Here is a 15,071-nt window from a genome sequence, read left to right as displayed (position 1 = left end):
TCAAAAGCAAAATAACTTTTTGGGGAATGATTCATGCAAAGGCTACCAGCATGGCAGGTTAATGGAGCACTTTAAATTATCCCTCGGTGTGAGTGTGAGCTCGAATGGTTGTTTGTGTCTGTGTGCCCTGCGATTGGCTGGCAACCAGTTCAGGGTGCAGCCTGCCTACTACCCAAAGACTGCTGGGATAGGCTCCAGCACGCCCGCAAACCTCGTGAGGATAAGCGGGATCGAAAATGCATGGATGGATAGATGTTAAGACATTGATCATGCCTATTATTTCACACAATTACAGTGGTCACCACATTTTTCTTCTCTTTATCTTTTTTTTTTTTAAATCAGATATGCAAGTGAATTTTTCTCGATTAAAATAGTGCACTGATTCCTGTTTTTTCCTCTCTAACACATCAGGTGCTACAATCGATTTTCTTTTCATTTCAATCTTTGAAAATATTATCATTTTCAAAGAATAACTTCACGGGTGAGCTGTATTTAGAAAAGGTCCATGGGCTACTCATAATGGGTGCTCCCTGGTGCACGCGGGCACCATGTTGGTGACCCCTGCCTTATAACATGTACCAAGAAGAAAATAAGGAGCCTTTAGTAAAATTGAGCACAACATGCAATAATGTCATTAGAATAGGGGGAAACCCTTTCATAAGTAACCTTGAGGAAAAAAAAAACATGCCCTTGCCATTTTTCAAGGATTGCAAAACAGAGAACTTTCAAGGAGCCCTGCTGTGAACATAATCTGATTCGTTATTCTTTGATTAACTTTAATGGCACTCAAGAGCACAAAGAGCCTTGTTTGAAAGTAGGTTTTACAACAGCCTGTGAAAATGCACAAAAAGAAACGTCCCAAATCATTTCTTCTATGGCAGAGGTAAATGTAAAGGAAGGTAAACGTTAAAATTACCCGTTTAGATACTGGACGTCATTTCTGTCTGTCAGTCTGGCCCTTAGGCTGCCCCTCTGGGCAGCCCTGTCGGTTTTTCCTCTTCATGTCTTGCGGAATGACAGTCAACCCAGTGGCACCGCCACAGTCTATTCAAATTCAGCCTCGGACTCCCTGCGGCAACATGAGTGTGTGGACCAAGTCGTCGTGATTTACGCTGTTCCACAATAGAGACCCAATTTTCCAGAGGCTATTATTACACTGCAAATAGGCAAGTGCGAGTTTTCAGTCACATAGACGTTGTTTTTGGATAAGTGGCCATGGAAATAAAGGAAGCCATGCTCAACATGGCTTCCGCGTACCAAGTTGCTCCCACTAATGAAAAGTAAATCTTTCCGTGAGTCCGTCTGCCTGCTGTTTGGCTGCAGCTCCGGTCACAAAGAAGGCCTCCTGTGAGTGTGCAAGCCAAAACATCAAATAAGGAAAGCATGCACGCACTGGAACGCACAAACAGTGCTTGCTTCCGAGCAACAACGAGGATCGGCTCGTAAGGACAGAATCTCTCTGTGGTTACAGAGCTGGGGAACACAGCCGAGCTCCACCTGTCATGGTGTTGCCATTCATTCTATTGCACAAGGATAATGATAGTTAGAACTCACATCTAGTACTTGTTTTGTACAACATCTTTGTTCATGTCTGACCAAAAATGTCATCATTTTGAGCCACTGCTGTTCAAAAGTCGACGTGTTAACCACTTGACGACCGGTGCGCCATTGTTATTATTATTATGATGATAATGATGAAAACCCGACGTGTCTGACAAAAAAAATGAAGAATTGGAATCTGTGCAAAATACACAACTAGAAAAATAAAGTTGCATCTCTGATTAAAACCTTTAAGAAAGCTTAATTGACCAGAACTATCAAACAACAACGAACCGGTTAACATATAGATGCAGCAATGCCACTCTCAGTCACTTTAATGCCGACATATGACTACACAACTGTTGCCCGATTTTCAGCCAACGGATGTGTCACGGAAAAATGTAGTGTCTCGTTGCTGATTTTGAGTTGTCTTGACACAGCGTAGCCTGTGTAGTGTGACATTTCTCAGCGATTGGTCATGAGGCATCTGGCATGACCGAATTTTTGTTCGTCTTGCCACTTAGTGTGCCATGTCCTACGTCATCTTTCGATCAGTTCTTCGACATTGACCAATTGGAAGACAGCCCTCTACTACTTATGACAAGAAACTGGACATGGCGTATACAATCACTATGTAGTCCACAGTATTTATAAAGTGACTTGAACAAAAGGGAAAATATTGGAGAGTAAGCGTAACATTTCAACTAATGCTATGTTTGCGCACTGCAATGCTATTAGCTGATTAGTACATGTGGTGTCATTAAACAAATTCGTTCCCTTAAGTTCTTTTTGGAGAATAGACAGTCTTACCCGCCCTCTCCTCCCCACCATCCAAAAATGGGTCCGTATGATCTTTTTTTTTTTTTAAATTGGTAAGGACCAACACACACAATGCCTCTGTCAACATGACTCGTCCTACTTCGTCGACGGATATGCGCCGGTGGACTGAATCTTGACAGAAGCATGCAAAGATTGGGCGGAGTCTCGTTGGTGACGGAATTCTAGTGTGATGTCTCGCCCGGCCCAAGACACAGAGGAATATATATCTGGTCGTCTGACCACGCTGCCGTCGTGAACCACACAAATGTCATGTAGTTTGAGAAAGCCATAAAAGAACAACAAGCTAACCTTTGCTCCTCCCTCAAATACCCTTCAAACTTCGTTGATGTCATACTTACTTGCCATCGATAACCTCTCACGTCAACATTTAGTAGGTTCATTTTTAAAGACCCTTTTATATGTCATTTTGCCAATGAAAAAATCCCTTCACGTGGAATTTTCTTTCTCAGGCATATTGCCGCACCACCCAGAAATGACGACCTATGTAGCCTTCTCTGTCGCCGCCCCAACCCTCTGGAACACTCTACCACAACACATCCGCAACTGTACTGACCTCCAATCCTTCAAATCATCCCTTAAAACTCACCTGTTCCGCAATGCTTTTAATACCTTTTAATCTCTTTTACCCATTTTGCTTTTTGTTCATTTAAATGTGCTTTTGTAAATTATGTATGCTTGTTTTAAGTGCACATTTTTATCCTGTGTTTTAAGCTCTTGTAAAGTGTCTTTGAGTGTGATGAAAAGCGCTTTCAAATAAAATGTATTATTATTATTATTATTATGTACACATTGCAACACCAGAAACCTCCATGGAATATGAGCGTGTATAAATATTAGCACAAACAACTGATGCCAACAGGATTCAAACCTGTGCTTCCAGATAAAAGCTCTATTATTTTGTTGCAGTCTTAACCACTCTTTAGATAATTACATTGTAGTTTATTTGTGCTGTATTCAATCAACATTACGTATCAAAGAGTGCCATTATTTTGCAAAATCGCTCAAGGACTAAAACAGGTTCAATAATGGACTGGTAGATTTGACAGGTGGACTCACCTCAGGCACCAGCAACCCACAATTTTTTTTCCTCTTGCCCTTTTCCCACAAGTGTCAAAAAATAATTGGTGAAGAACAAGCATGCGGACATAAAATCTAAAACCTGCAAGACCAGTCAATCTTACACATGGCCGTCAGATTTATTTAATTGACTCCTTTTTTTTAAAGTTAGGTGACACCAGGAGTGGCATTGCACGTTACAATATTGTGTGCTTTTTACACTAAAGCTACATCTGCAGTAAATGATGGATCAATGTGCAACTCTGCCACAACGCACATGGATTTTAACAATGAAGAAAAAAAATCAGTTACATTTGTAACCTTATCGGGATCTGTCACAAAAATGTATTTACTGGTAATTTATATAGCAGTTTCAACTAAAAAATCATAAATGTGTTTTGGCCACGAGTATATAATAAAATAGATCACATATTTCAGGAGCAACTAACTCTCTCACAACATCTTACCTGTTTGTTGCTTTGAGTCTGTTTTTATAATATGAGAGCTTTCAGGTTTGCATTGGTGACAGAAACCCATTCTTGTTACATTCTGGGGGCAAACATCGGTCTGTGTGTGTTAGGGATTACAGCAATAGCTCCAGGGAACTTGGGGTCCCCTCACATTATTTTTCTCAGCCGTCATCTGTCCTTGGCTCGACTCTCTTTTCTGTGCAACACACCACGCCAACCTCACATTTAGACCACAAACCACCAGCCAAGCAGGAAGTCACCTTCACCCAAATGTCATTGCTGCCATTACTCGCGCAGCAGGGATGCAAAGATTCACTGAGAAGGCATTCACTTTTATACTTCTTTCATGTGTGAGCATCCATGCCAAGTTTGTTTTTAGTCCGCAAGGCACACCAGATTTAATCATGGAAATGTCAAAACAACACTGTGATTGTAACAAACTGAAACTGGAAGGTGATGATGGATGCCAACCTCTGAAAGTCAACTGGCTTGTGACAAACTTTTTTCTTACGCATGCTTACATTCGTTTTTGTGCGAAAAGAAGGGAATTTGTCACACCGTGTTCCTTCACTTCAGCACTTTTCCCTCCAAGGCCGAGTCATACACACACATAGACACAGCGTAACTCATTTGATGTGGATGAAAGGGAATAGAAGCACATATTTTGTGACATTCCAAATCTTGTCAGTGACTTGTAGCAGCTGTATAATTTGCTGCAATTACACAAAATGTTTTTCAAGCAGCTCCACAGCAAGGAGAGAAAAAAATGCTGCTACTTTTAAATGTGAAAAAAGCCAGTAATGGACTTGTCATGACTAAAGTGTGAACCATGTCCCGACAAGAATATCACAGTAGGATGCATGTCATGTCCCGCCACATCAGAACAGTGTCACCCAGTAGCTGCTCTCACCGCTGCCCCAACTCAGCCTCGACCCCGCCACAGTTGCTAGCCACTGTCAGCCAGCGTGTTTCACCAAGTGCTGAAAGCCAGCCACATTTATCACCACCCGCCCCTGTCTTAGACCACTCCGCCGTGTCAAAGCCCGTTCTTGATGTCAGATATGTGACTGATTTCAGTCGAGTTGGATAGTGGCAAAGCTAAAAAGGCGCAGACGGAGGGGCACATGGGGGAGGAGAGGGAAGAAATGACTCGGTTTCACTTTCAGAAGTAGAATATTGACTAAGCGGGTGGGCAACATGGCCCGCCAGAAGCCCAATCAATCTAGTACTTACTCGAAAGGTTCTTCCCCCTTATGTCCTGTTAAAAGACACGCTTTGCTATGTTTTTGGCACTCGTGAGCGGGACTGTTCACAACTTCTCTTCTCAGCTCAAGGAAGACTGTCACAAAAACTTCGTAGGCTTTCATACAACTACAAGACTGTATTGTAGAATTCGGTAGACCAAGTTTCTCCCTAAAAGCAAGACTTCCGCTCACCGCAGCTACATGCATGATAATGTCATGTGAGGCCTCAGCATTTCATGCAGGTCAGCATTTTCCCTTTGTCACATTTTTGCTGCTCTTCAGGATAAAGCAGCATGATACTGGAAAAAGTGTGATATCGGTGGTGAATACCGCAGTATGAATATTATTGCGCTATTTAATTCGCAAGTAAAGAAATGCCATTATTTATGTAAGGCTGTATTAATGTTATATTATTCATCATTATTGATTATCTAGTCACAGAAATTGGGTTGAAGATGGGTTTGGATAGGCTGAAGAGCTGTTCACCACTGGTTTGGTGAAAGGTACTTTTTACCCATTGTTGGATCACCAACCAGGGGAGGGCTGGCGTACAGGGGAGGCGGGGCTTTCCTGGGTGGGCAGCAGCCGGTTGGTCTGGAGGGAAAGACGTGTAGCGATATGAGCACTAGGAATAGGATATAAAGGATATCGTTACCTCTCCGTCTTCTGTTAGTCACACAGACTATAAGTATAGCTTCACTTAACTTGACTAACTGACTGTGTTACTTAGCGGGTTTGCAGGAGTCACAATAATTTAATATATAACTTGGAATAACACCCCTGTAACTATATGATGCCCTGATTTGAAAATAACATATCAATAAACAGTCACAAATGGTAATTTTAGCTTCAATAAGCATTCTGGGAATGCTGCGGCTTAATGGCTGTTGTGAAGCCCTGATAACACAATCACCTCCTAATCCTGTTGAAAACGCAATGTGATGTATTCTTTAAGATAAATAGTGTCATCTTTATCATTTAAGTTTCTGAACCATTGACTAATTTTCATGCATTTGCATGTTCTTGCGTGATAAGTTTGTCACGTAGTAAGTACACGTGCCACTGTGGCACGTGTGTTGCATTCAGACGTCTGAGCAAAAAGTGTTGGTGGTGTGCATCAATGCCCAGTAAAGTAAATATATTTCTAGTGCATGCAAACACATTGTTAGGCTTGGCCACAGTCTGTTTTGAGCACAGTATTTGGTTTTGTGTAACGTCTCTGTCACTTATGTATGTTTGCATTTGTCAATGTCTTTTATTATGTGGAACATTGACGTTTGCAATTTAAAAAAGATTAAATAAATAAATGTATGTGCGCGCGTGTGTGTGTGTGTAATGTTAAGCATGAAGCTGGTCAGTCTGTCAATCAATGACTTGCGAGCCACTTTTTCTTCCCAGTTCGCCGCTGGCCTCAACTCAATGCACTGCGTATAAATGGCCTAGAATTGGCTCTTCCCCCTTTGGTTCCAGGGCTGGTGTAGCTGTTTCACCATATTTGGATTAGTTTTGACATAGCAACTTTAAGAGTATATTATGGCCCATACGCATAGCTTGGGGAAATTCTTGGATCAGAAGTTCAGGGGTGCTGTCAGTTTTGGCACCAGAGCACATTTGAGGGGGAGGGGGGGGGGCATTCGTGTTTTCACTTTGTACTGCTAAAATACCTGCATGGCCAGGCCACACACATTAATAGTACATTGACATGCCAAAAGTGTTTTATTTTTTCTCATTGCAATTCAAAATGGGCAATGGTACTGTCTGACCGCCTGTTATTTTTCCTAGCTAGAAACTAAATGTAATCTAACTCCTACCTAATAATATAAACATTGAGCTTTGGTTAAATGGAACAGAAATGAGCCCTGCTAATAGTCCTAGAAGTGAAGACATTTTCCATATTTCACAAAAGTACGGCTCTGCGTTCAAAATGCAGTACAAGACTTGCACACTCAGCTTGCCTCAGTGAGTAGAGGTGGGGTAGGATTAGGGTTTGAGGTGAGAGGGATCCGGTGGATAAAACTGTTTTAGTGGCGGGGGTGGGCGAGGGGTTAATTTACTTTTGTTGATAAAAAGCTTATCAATTACTGTATGGTTGTGAGTTTTAACACTTTTCCAGCTTGTTAAGAAAAAAAGACACACAGTCAGTCAAATCTCAGATTGCTCAATTTTTAGGGGGTTGTTGAACTTCCTTTTGGGATGCTTCAGCACCCACAAAGATCTCCTAGAAATGCATATGGCCCTAACACTTTGAAATGATGAAAAAGAATAGTACTGTATGTCCATGAGAAAATATTGCATTTTGAGGCACAGGTGTTTTACTTTGAGAGTGTCATCGTTGGAGGTTATGCATGGAGTGACCATCACATTAGGAGCGGAATAGTTTCAAGTACAATGTCTTGTTGATGTGGATATTTGAGTGAAGTGGTCAAAGAATGTCAGAGTGAAAATGTGTGTGAGAAAAAGTCGTTCAATTTTTTTTTTAAATGCCTCTCAATGAGTGCACATCAGCACGTCTTGTACAAAAATTCATCTTGTTATTCTTTCTATATTTAAATGACCATGCATTATTTTTTTTAATTGTGCATGGTGTTGTATACCCACTGTACTGACATGTGCATTAATGAACTCTCCTTTTCTTTTCTAGCACCGAGCACGCAAGCTAATGTTCGCTATATTATGGTTTCATGAGTTTTACGAAGGAGCGGTCAATTACATGTTGGTGTGTTTGCCTTGACACAGACGAAAGAGGCAGGAGGCAGTTTTCTGACGTTAGCTCCTGCTACCAATCATCAAACGCTATCTTGTTGGTTAATTAATAATATCTCCTTCCATCAAAATAATGTTGCAACTATGATGTATACATTCGTCAAATAGTCGATGACAGGCGTTGACACAAATGGATAAGCAAGTTGTTAATACATATGTGTGACTCCTTCCACATTAAATCAAGGCAATAAATAGCTCTCAACAAATTGAGCTGAATCGTCTCATATTCCACTCCCAAAAGGGCTTGACCTGTTGTCATGGCGACATGATGTGTATCAACAAAAGAGGTGTCTGATGACATTGACGTGACTCATTTCTTTTGAAGGTGTGTCTTTTTGATTTGATTATTTCTGCTCCTGCCTCATCCCCCGATGTATCTGTTTGCTTGTCTGTTTTTCCTTCGCATTTCCCTTTGACTCGACCTCCCATGCTGTCTCACCTCACACATCCTCTCCTCTTATTGCTCAACACATGTGTGCAAATAGAAGTGTCAGCTGTAAATCACATTTGACTGTCGGCCTCCCAGATACCAGCCCAATAAAGTCAAATCAGATTGAAAGCCAGCATTATGTGCTGTACATTCGGTTAAACGTGAATAAACAAAGGGACAAAGCGATGGAGATTGTGTCAAGGCTGCTTTAGAAAATGCATCTTATTAACACTTGTGGGGTGCATAATGACGAGCAGCGCTTACAGATGCAGAGAGGGCCGCTCAGGATGTGGTGGACCATTTCGAGAGTTTTTTCAGTCACCATAGCAACCATTTTTAAAAAGTCAAGTTCAATCTCAACCTTTTGCTTTGACTTGTTTGTTGTTTTACGTCTCAATTTTTTTTTCTCAACTGTACACATTTTTTTTTGTCAGTCTCTCCTTTTTTCATCACTTTTTCCCCATTGCACCCCTTCTCATTCGCACCACTCAGAGAGTGAGGGGAAAAGAAAGCTTGGTGCTGGAAAGAGATGGGAGAAATACAGCAGGAAGATAGGGGCAAGTATGTGATTGAATGTGAAACAAACTGAGGGAGGAGTGAAAATGAGACAGCGTTTCTTGTCTTGTCCCTACGCTGCTGCTAGCCCCTCACTAATTCAGAAGACTATTCCTCAGACAGAGACTTTTTTCCCCCTCTTCCCTTTATGCCAGTGAATGTGCTTTATCTGGTTCAAATGGCACTCCAGCTGGCCATCCATTTCTGGTTTGGGAGTAAAATAAATAGCCCTCAATGTCCTGCGCCTCTGTGCAAACAAGTTAGTGAGCGCACACCAGCCTAGTGAGCGCACACCAGCCTATGCTTAAAAATAAATAAATAAAGTGTGTTGTGTAATTAGGGAGTACCCCCCCCCCCCACCCCCGATCACTGTCGAGCCAAATTAGCCCCTCTCGGTTAGGGAATATGTGAAGAGTAGCTTCCTCTCCTCTCCCATAATGGCTTCCTGCCTGCCCAAATTTGGAAAGCCTGCGTGTTTCCTGGAAAGCCAAACACAAGCAAGCGTAATAGTTTGTTTTCAAAGAGGTAAATTACATGTCGTTTGCAGCCGAGATAGCCAATAACTTTGATCGAATCGAAATCGGTTTAATGAGTTGACTTCGCGTGCATTCGATGTAACTGCATGACGCATCCGTGCCAGTCAGCGAACGGTATCTGGGAGGTGATAGTCACTTTATTTGTTTGCCGTCAAGCCTATGTCAATGCGAACCGAATCACCGTGAGTATCGCTGGGCGAGCCTCCAATGTGAATGTGGTAACGATGGCCGCTCTTGCAGACATACGAGACACCGGGGCCAAGCCTGTGATGGTCTACATCCACGGGGGATCGTACATGGAGGGCACGGGCAACATGATTGATGGCAGCGTCCTGGCGAGCTACGGCAATGTGATCGTTATCACCCTCAACTACCGTGTTGGAGTTCTTGGTAAGTTGTTTTGCTTTTGTCAGTTTTCAACCACATGCTCACATTGATGGATCTTTTTCTCGAGTTGGTTGCTGGGTTACCTTCATTTGTCACGAAAGGACACGGGGAGATAATGCAATGCAAATAAGCACCGGTTGCTTGTTGCGATAACGCGATGATTGTGTACGTGCGATTAGTCAGAGCAATTACTGTGTTTTCTCACATAGTGGCTGTGGCACGTCTACCCAACTGAAGAGCAAGGTTATGGTAGTTCATGACAACCAAGTACTGGCACTACCACAAGTACTTGTATTACAGTAATGAGCAATTTAATCCAACAACTCTTGATCCTTTGTATGAATTATGTAACTGTGTGAGACCACTTTCTGTGACAGTTTTAGACTTATGCCCAGTACACACATAAAGACAATTGGGCTGCTTTTGTGCCGATTTTGGCCCTTTCCGACCAAGGATGTTAAACGCCCGATGTTCTTAGGCTTTATAAGATTACCTATATACTTATCTACATGTGTGACGTTTGTTTTGGGTTCCCAGTCGTCTTGGGGCGGAAGGCTGCCGACCCAATGTAGTGTTTGCATTATTGTGGCTCCCCTCAGATGGCATGAAGTATTCTCAGATGAAAAGATTTCTATTAGGACGTATTATTTCATCTGGGGAAGGCCTTCATTTTAAAATGTATTACTTACTTTGTATATTATTTGTACGTTGTTTTATGGCAAAAATCTAGGCAGAATAAGCAGGGTGCATTGATTTGCTTTTCTGAACATTTAAATGACTAGACATGACGCTAACTGCTTGAAAATTGCCCCGTTCACACTTTAAATACAGCATAGGAAACTCATTTCGACAGACAGGAAACAGTTTATTGTCCTCAGTCGGCGCTGCTGTCTAGTTAGCAATGGAGTTTAGAGTTCATGATTTCAATCTTCAATGTTTATGTGTGAACAATAACATTTATGGACTGAGATAATTCTGTTTGGCCCCTTTTTTTTTTGAGGGGGAGGGTCTTTTAGGGAGAGGCGTGTATTTGCGTACCCAACATCAGTTCACACACTAAGCACATTAGAGAGGAGGTCACAAATTGAGGAAACACAGTATCTGTCTTTCTTGTGGTGACATGAAACAGATTTTCACTGTGACGTCGAAAAAACGCGTGTTGTGTTTTGTGACGTTTGTTGTTGTTGGTTGCGGATTCAGTCACATGGCTGTATCCTCTTTTAGGAATGTGTTTGTACCTGCGTGCATGTGTGTGTGTGTGTGTGTGTGTGTGTGTGTGCACTCGTGGAGGTGGGAGTGGAGTCAGGCAGTGAAAGACGGGAACCTAGAGGAAAAGAAGTGAGCTCCATGGAAACAGCTCTGCTGCCACACAAAATTGAGTTTGTTTCATCCATCAACCATCACGGATCTAATGTCCGCCATATTTTTTTTTTGTTATTGCACCATTGAAACATAAACATCTACAAATTCTGCAACCGATTATTTTTGTGAACATAATTTACACCTTTAACTTGAAGCAAACCAGGATGTTTCCTCTGTACATTTAATGTTTGCTGTGCATTATCTAAATATGAAATCTCAGCATTTCGTTTCTCCTTTATAAAAAAAATCTCTTCCGTTGGATTAAAAGCAAACCACCAGAACCAGAATTTGCACAATTGCTGTGCAATGTTATTTGCCTGATGATACCAATTTTTAGGACCTTTACCTCATACAACCTCCTATGTATTGCTAAATTCTAGATGTGACTAAATGCGTGGCAGCTTTTTTTTTTTTTTTTTTTTTTTAGCAATGTGACTGGAATGTATGTCATTTGGGCTACAACTCAAATGAAAATATCAAGTATAATTCATTAATTAAACTGGACTAGATTAGCCTATTGAATGGTTCACTTCGATTGGCACTTTGGGAGCTGTATTAATTTAACAATATTTATTGTGTATTTTTCAGCGCGAGGCCTTTTGTAGCTGAATCGATTATAGCTTAATTAGAAAGACATTTCACTGTGATGTTTTGCAATTCAATACCCCTGCAAACTACGATGACAAAATGAACTTGAATTTGTAGCATTTGCATGCATCATATAACTGGCACCATCATATTGATAACGGCCCTTTTTTTTTTTGGATACAGCTCTTGTGGTTTTTGCCCTGCCATGGTGCAGGGGTACCTAATAGAGGGGCCAGTGAGTGCATGTAATGGAACGGTCAGTGATTATTGGTCCGTGAGAAAAAAAATAATTGGAGGCAAGTTTTGTGTCATTTGTAAAAACAGTATCAACCTGGCTTTTGGCCCGGTGACCTTGTTTATTGTGAACATTAATGGTTGGTATTTGGAATGTTTGCTGCTCTGAAGGTGTGACATGTCAGAGGATGTTGCATCTCATATTCATGATGTTTTGTTTGTTTTTCTTTTAAAAACCTACCACCAATAGATTTTGTCATCCAGGCCGCTTCCAGCGAACCTGCTTCTATTCCTTTTCCGATCTTTCAATTCAAGTGTTTCAATAGTCAAACGTGATAGAGTAGCCAAAAAGTGGACTCAAGAGTAATTCTTGCATTTATTGATTTCACTTTTTTTTTTTTTTTTTTTAAATTCAAGGTAAAGCAATCAAAAACTGATTTTCACGTGCAATGACGACCTGGCTAAAGTCCCATTCGCTTAAGTCTAGGTAGGGTTACTTGAGAATAATGTGGAAGTAGTACAAATAAAGAGTATTTTTTTTTTCAAAATAATGAATTGAGTAAATATAAGTATTCTGTAAAAAAAAAAAAACTCAAATACAGAGCAGCTGGTGGGTAACTTCGGATTTATATACAGTATTTCTCAAATAACACTGAAACATTAAATAGGCACAAATTTAAAATAAGAATCTGCAAATTCAAATATTGCCAATCAATGTCATTTTTAAAAAATGAAGTAACATAAACGGAGGCAAATTTTAGCCACAAAAAATGGTCTTAAATGAATTGATTTTGTTAACAGACCTGGACATGACCAGGGCCGGAGGAGCACGGACTTTTACCCTGGAGTTTATTGGCTCAGACCATACCATAATTACATGCACGCACATGTCTTCAGCTGACATTCATACCCGTAACATCCTCTGTAACTGACAAGTCATTGTTTTTCATGCATCCACTGTCAGGGTTTCATGAAATAAAATGCACATCTAATCCAGAACAATCATTATACAAGTCAAAGTAAAAAGCAATGTTTTGATGAGCGTGATTTACTCTTTATTTGCCATTGCTTTGCTCTCACATTGTGCTTCAATCTCATGCGCTGATTTGCGCAGCCAATCAGAGTGATTAATTGTAACTGACAGCTCACACCATTTTGCATACTGCGATTCATGGTCCATTCATTCAAATCATATTTAAAAAGCACAATGACACACATTCCCTTGAATCTTCACAATTCTAAACAATATTTTTATTTATTTATTTACTTCGGTTTCATGCTTCTTATGTTTGGAATGTGTTGATCAAGGTTCTGGGTATTCCAGGATGACATTTTATGAAACCATGCCTGTCGGACAAATGGTGCGTTTCCAGCAATCCTGGTTGTTTGCGATGGTGTGAAAGTAATGATTTTGATTAACGTTGATTGTAAGAGTCAAATTGTCTTTTCTAAAGACAGCTTGCATTCAGATCAGTTGTAAATTCTTTCATTCATTTTCCGATCCGCTTCATCCTCACAAAGGAGGTGCTGGAGCCTATCCCAGCCGTCTTTGGGCAGTAGGCGGGGGTCACCCTGAACCGGTTGCCAGCCAATCGCAGCGCACACAGAGACGAAAAACCATCTGCGCTCACACTCACACCAAGGGAAAATTTGGAGTGTTCAATCAGCTTGTGATGTATGTTTTTGGAATGTGGGAGGAAACCGGAGTACCCGTAGAAAACCCACGCAGGCCTGGGGAGAACATGCAAACTCCACACAGGAGGCCGTAGCGGGGATTGAACCCACGACGTCTGCACTGTGAGGCCGACGCGCTAACCACTGGACACCGGGCCGCCTCAGTTGTAAATTTAATATTTAAAATTTGTTTCAATATAAATAAATGAAGGCCAAAATATCAAGAGATCTGAGGATACTGCATCCTTCCGACTCAATAGCAGCACCTAGAGTCCACCAGGAATTTTCCTGGTGCTCCAGATGGGCCACTCCTGTACATGATCCAGCACAACAAGGTCACCAGGCAGAGATGATTCATTTTAAAATCATGTATAATGATTTGCGTGAGTGTGAGCACGGATATGTGTGCCCTGCAATTGGCTGGCAACTGATTCAGGGTGTCCCCCGCCTACTGCCCGAAGACAGCTGGGATAGGCTCCAGGCACATCCGTGTCACTCTTGAGGCAAAGCGGATTAGAAAATGGATGGATGAATCTACCTCAACCAGCTTCATTACTCAAAAACACTGCGAGTTCTGGTCATTAATATCCTTGTCCTCAGTCTTCTGTATGGTTGTGGATTGCGTTTCTCCCTGATCTTTTGAAAATATACAACCCTTTCTATCGTGAGGACCGTCAACGGCTCTAATTGGGTCAGAAGTGTATTCGTCATTGAGGTATTGTGGTATACAGTACTTGTTGGTTTTATTCCACAAAGCATCACAAATTTTTTGTACAGTGATCCCTTGCTATTTTGCGGTTCGTTTATCACGGCTTCAGTGCATCGCGGATTTTTTCAAACAATTTTTTTTTTCATATACATGAAGTACAGTACTGTATATGTTGCTTTATGTGACTCATTGTTCTTTTGCAGCTTCTCGCGGACCGTTTGCGGACTTACCTGTATATGTTAATTGGTCGCTACTTCGCGGATTTTCGTTTATCGCGGGTGGTTTTGGTCCCCATTAACCGCGATAAACGAGGGATTACTGTATTTTTACTTTTTGTCCTTCCATCCATTTTGCATATAGCTTATCATCACTGAGCAGCAGTGAGCCAAAACCTCTTTGCAAGGTAAATACAGATTTCTGCCTGGCTCCATCTGATTGAAGAAATTGAGTCAAATGTCACCAGTACATTCATTGAATTGGTGAAACAGAGTCAGGCAATCTAAGACTCTCTGACAAACCGAAATAGATTACCCAATTACCGGTAATAATAATTATTTTACCAAAATAACAAGTAGCAAGCGGAATGTATCTCAATGCTAACAGAGGAGAAAAGTTGCATTACTTCTTTTATCCAAAAAGTTGAGCTGATGGAATTGGAAATTTAGCCGAAGCTGTTACCACCCA

General features: G+C 41.2%; 1 protein-coding gene across 2 annotated transcripts in view; it reads left to right on the top strand.

The window, feature by feature from the left end:
* Positions 1-15,071, top strand: part of nlgn3a (neuroligin 3a) — a 195,625-nt gene that overhangs the window by 59,757 nt on the left and 120,797 nt on the right. For both annotated transcript variants that reach the window (XM_086105721.1, XM_086105720.1), the window contains one exon: positions 9,674-9,823. In XM_086105721.1, coding sequence (XP_085961847.1) covers positions 9,674-9,823 — 150 coding nt within the window. The remainder of the gene's footprint in view (positions 1-9,673; positions 9,824-15,071) is intronic.

This window comes from Hippocampus guttulatus, chromosome 2 (genome assembly GCF_054856545.1).
Source record: "Hippocampus guttulatus isolate MCC_2025c chromosome 2, RoL_Hgut_1.0, whole genome shotgun sequence".
In the NCBI taxonomy this organism is placed as follows: Eukaryota; Metazoa; Chordata; class Actinopteri; order Syngnathiformes; family Syngnathidae; genus Hippocampus; species Hippocampus guttulatus.
The sequence above is the reverse complement of the archived record's forward strand: the minus strand, read 5'-3'. Positions and strand labels throughout refer to the sequence as shown.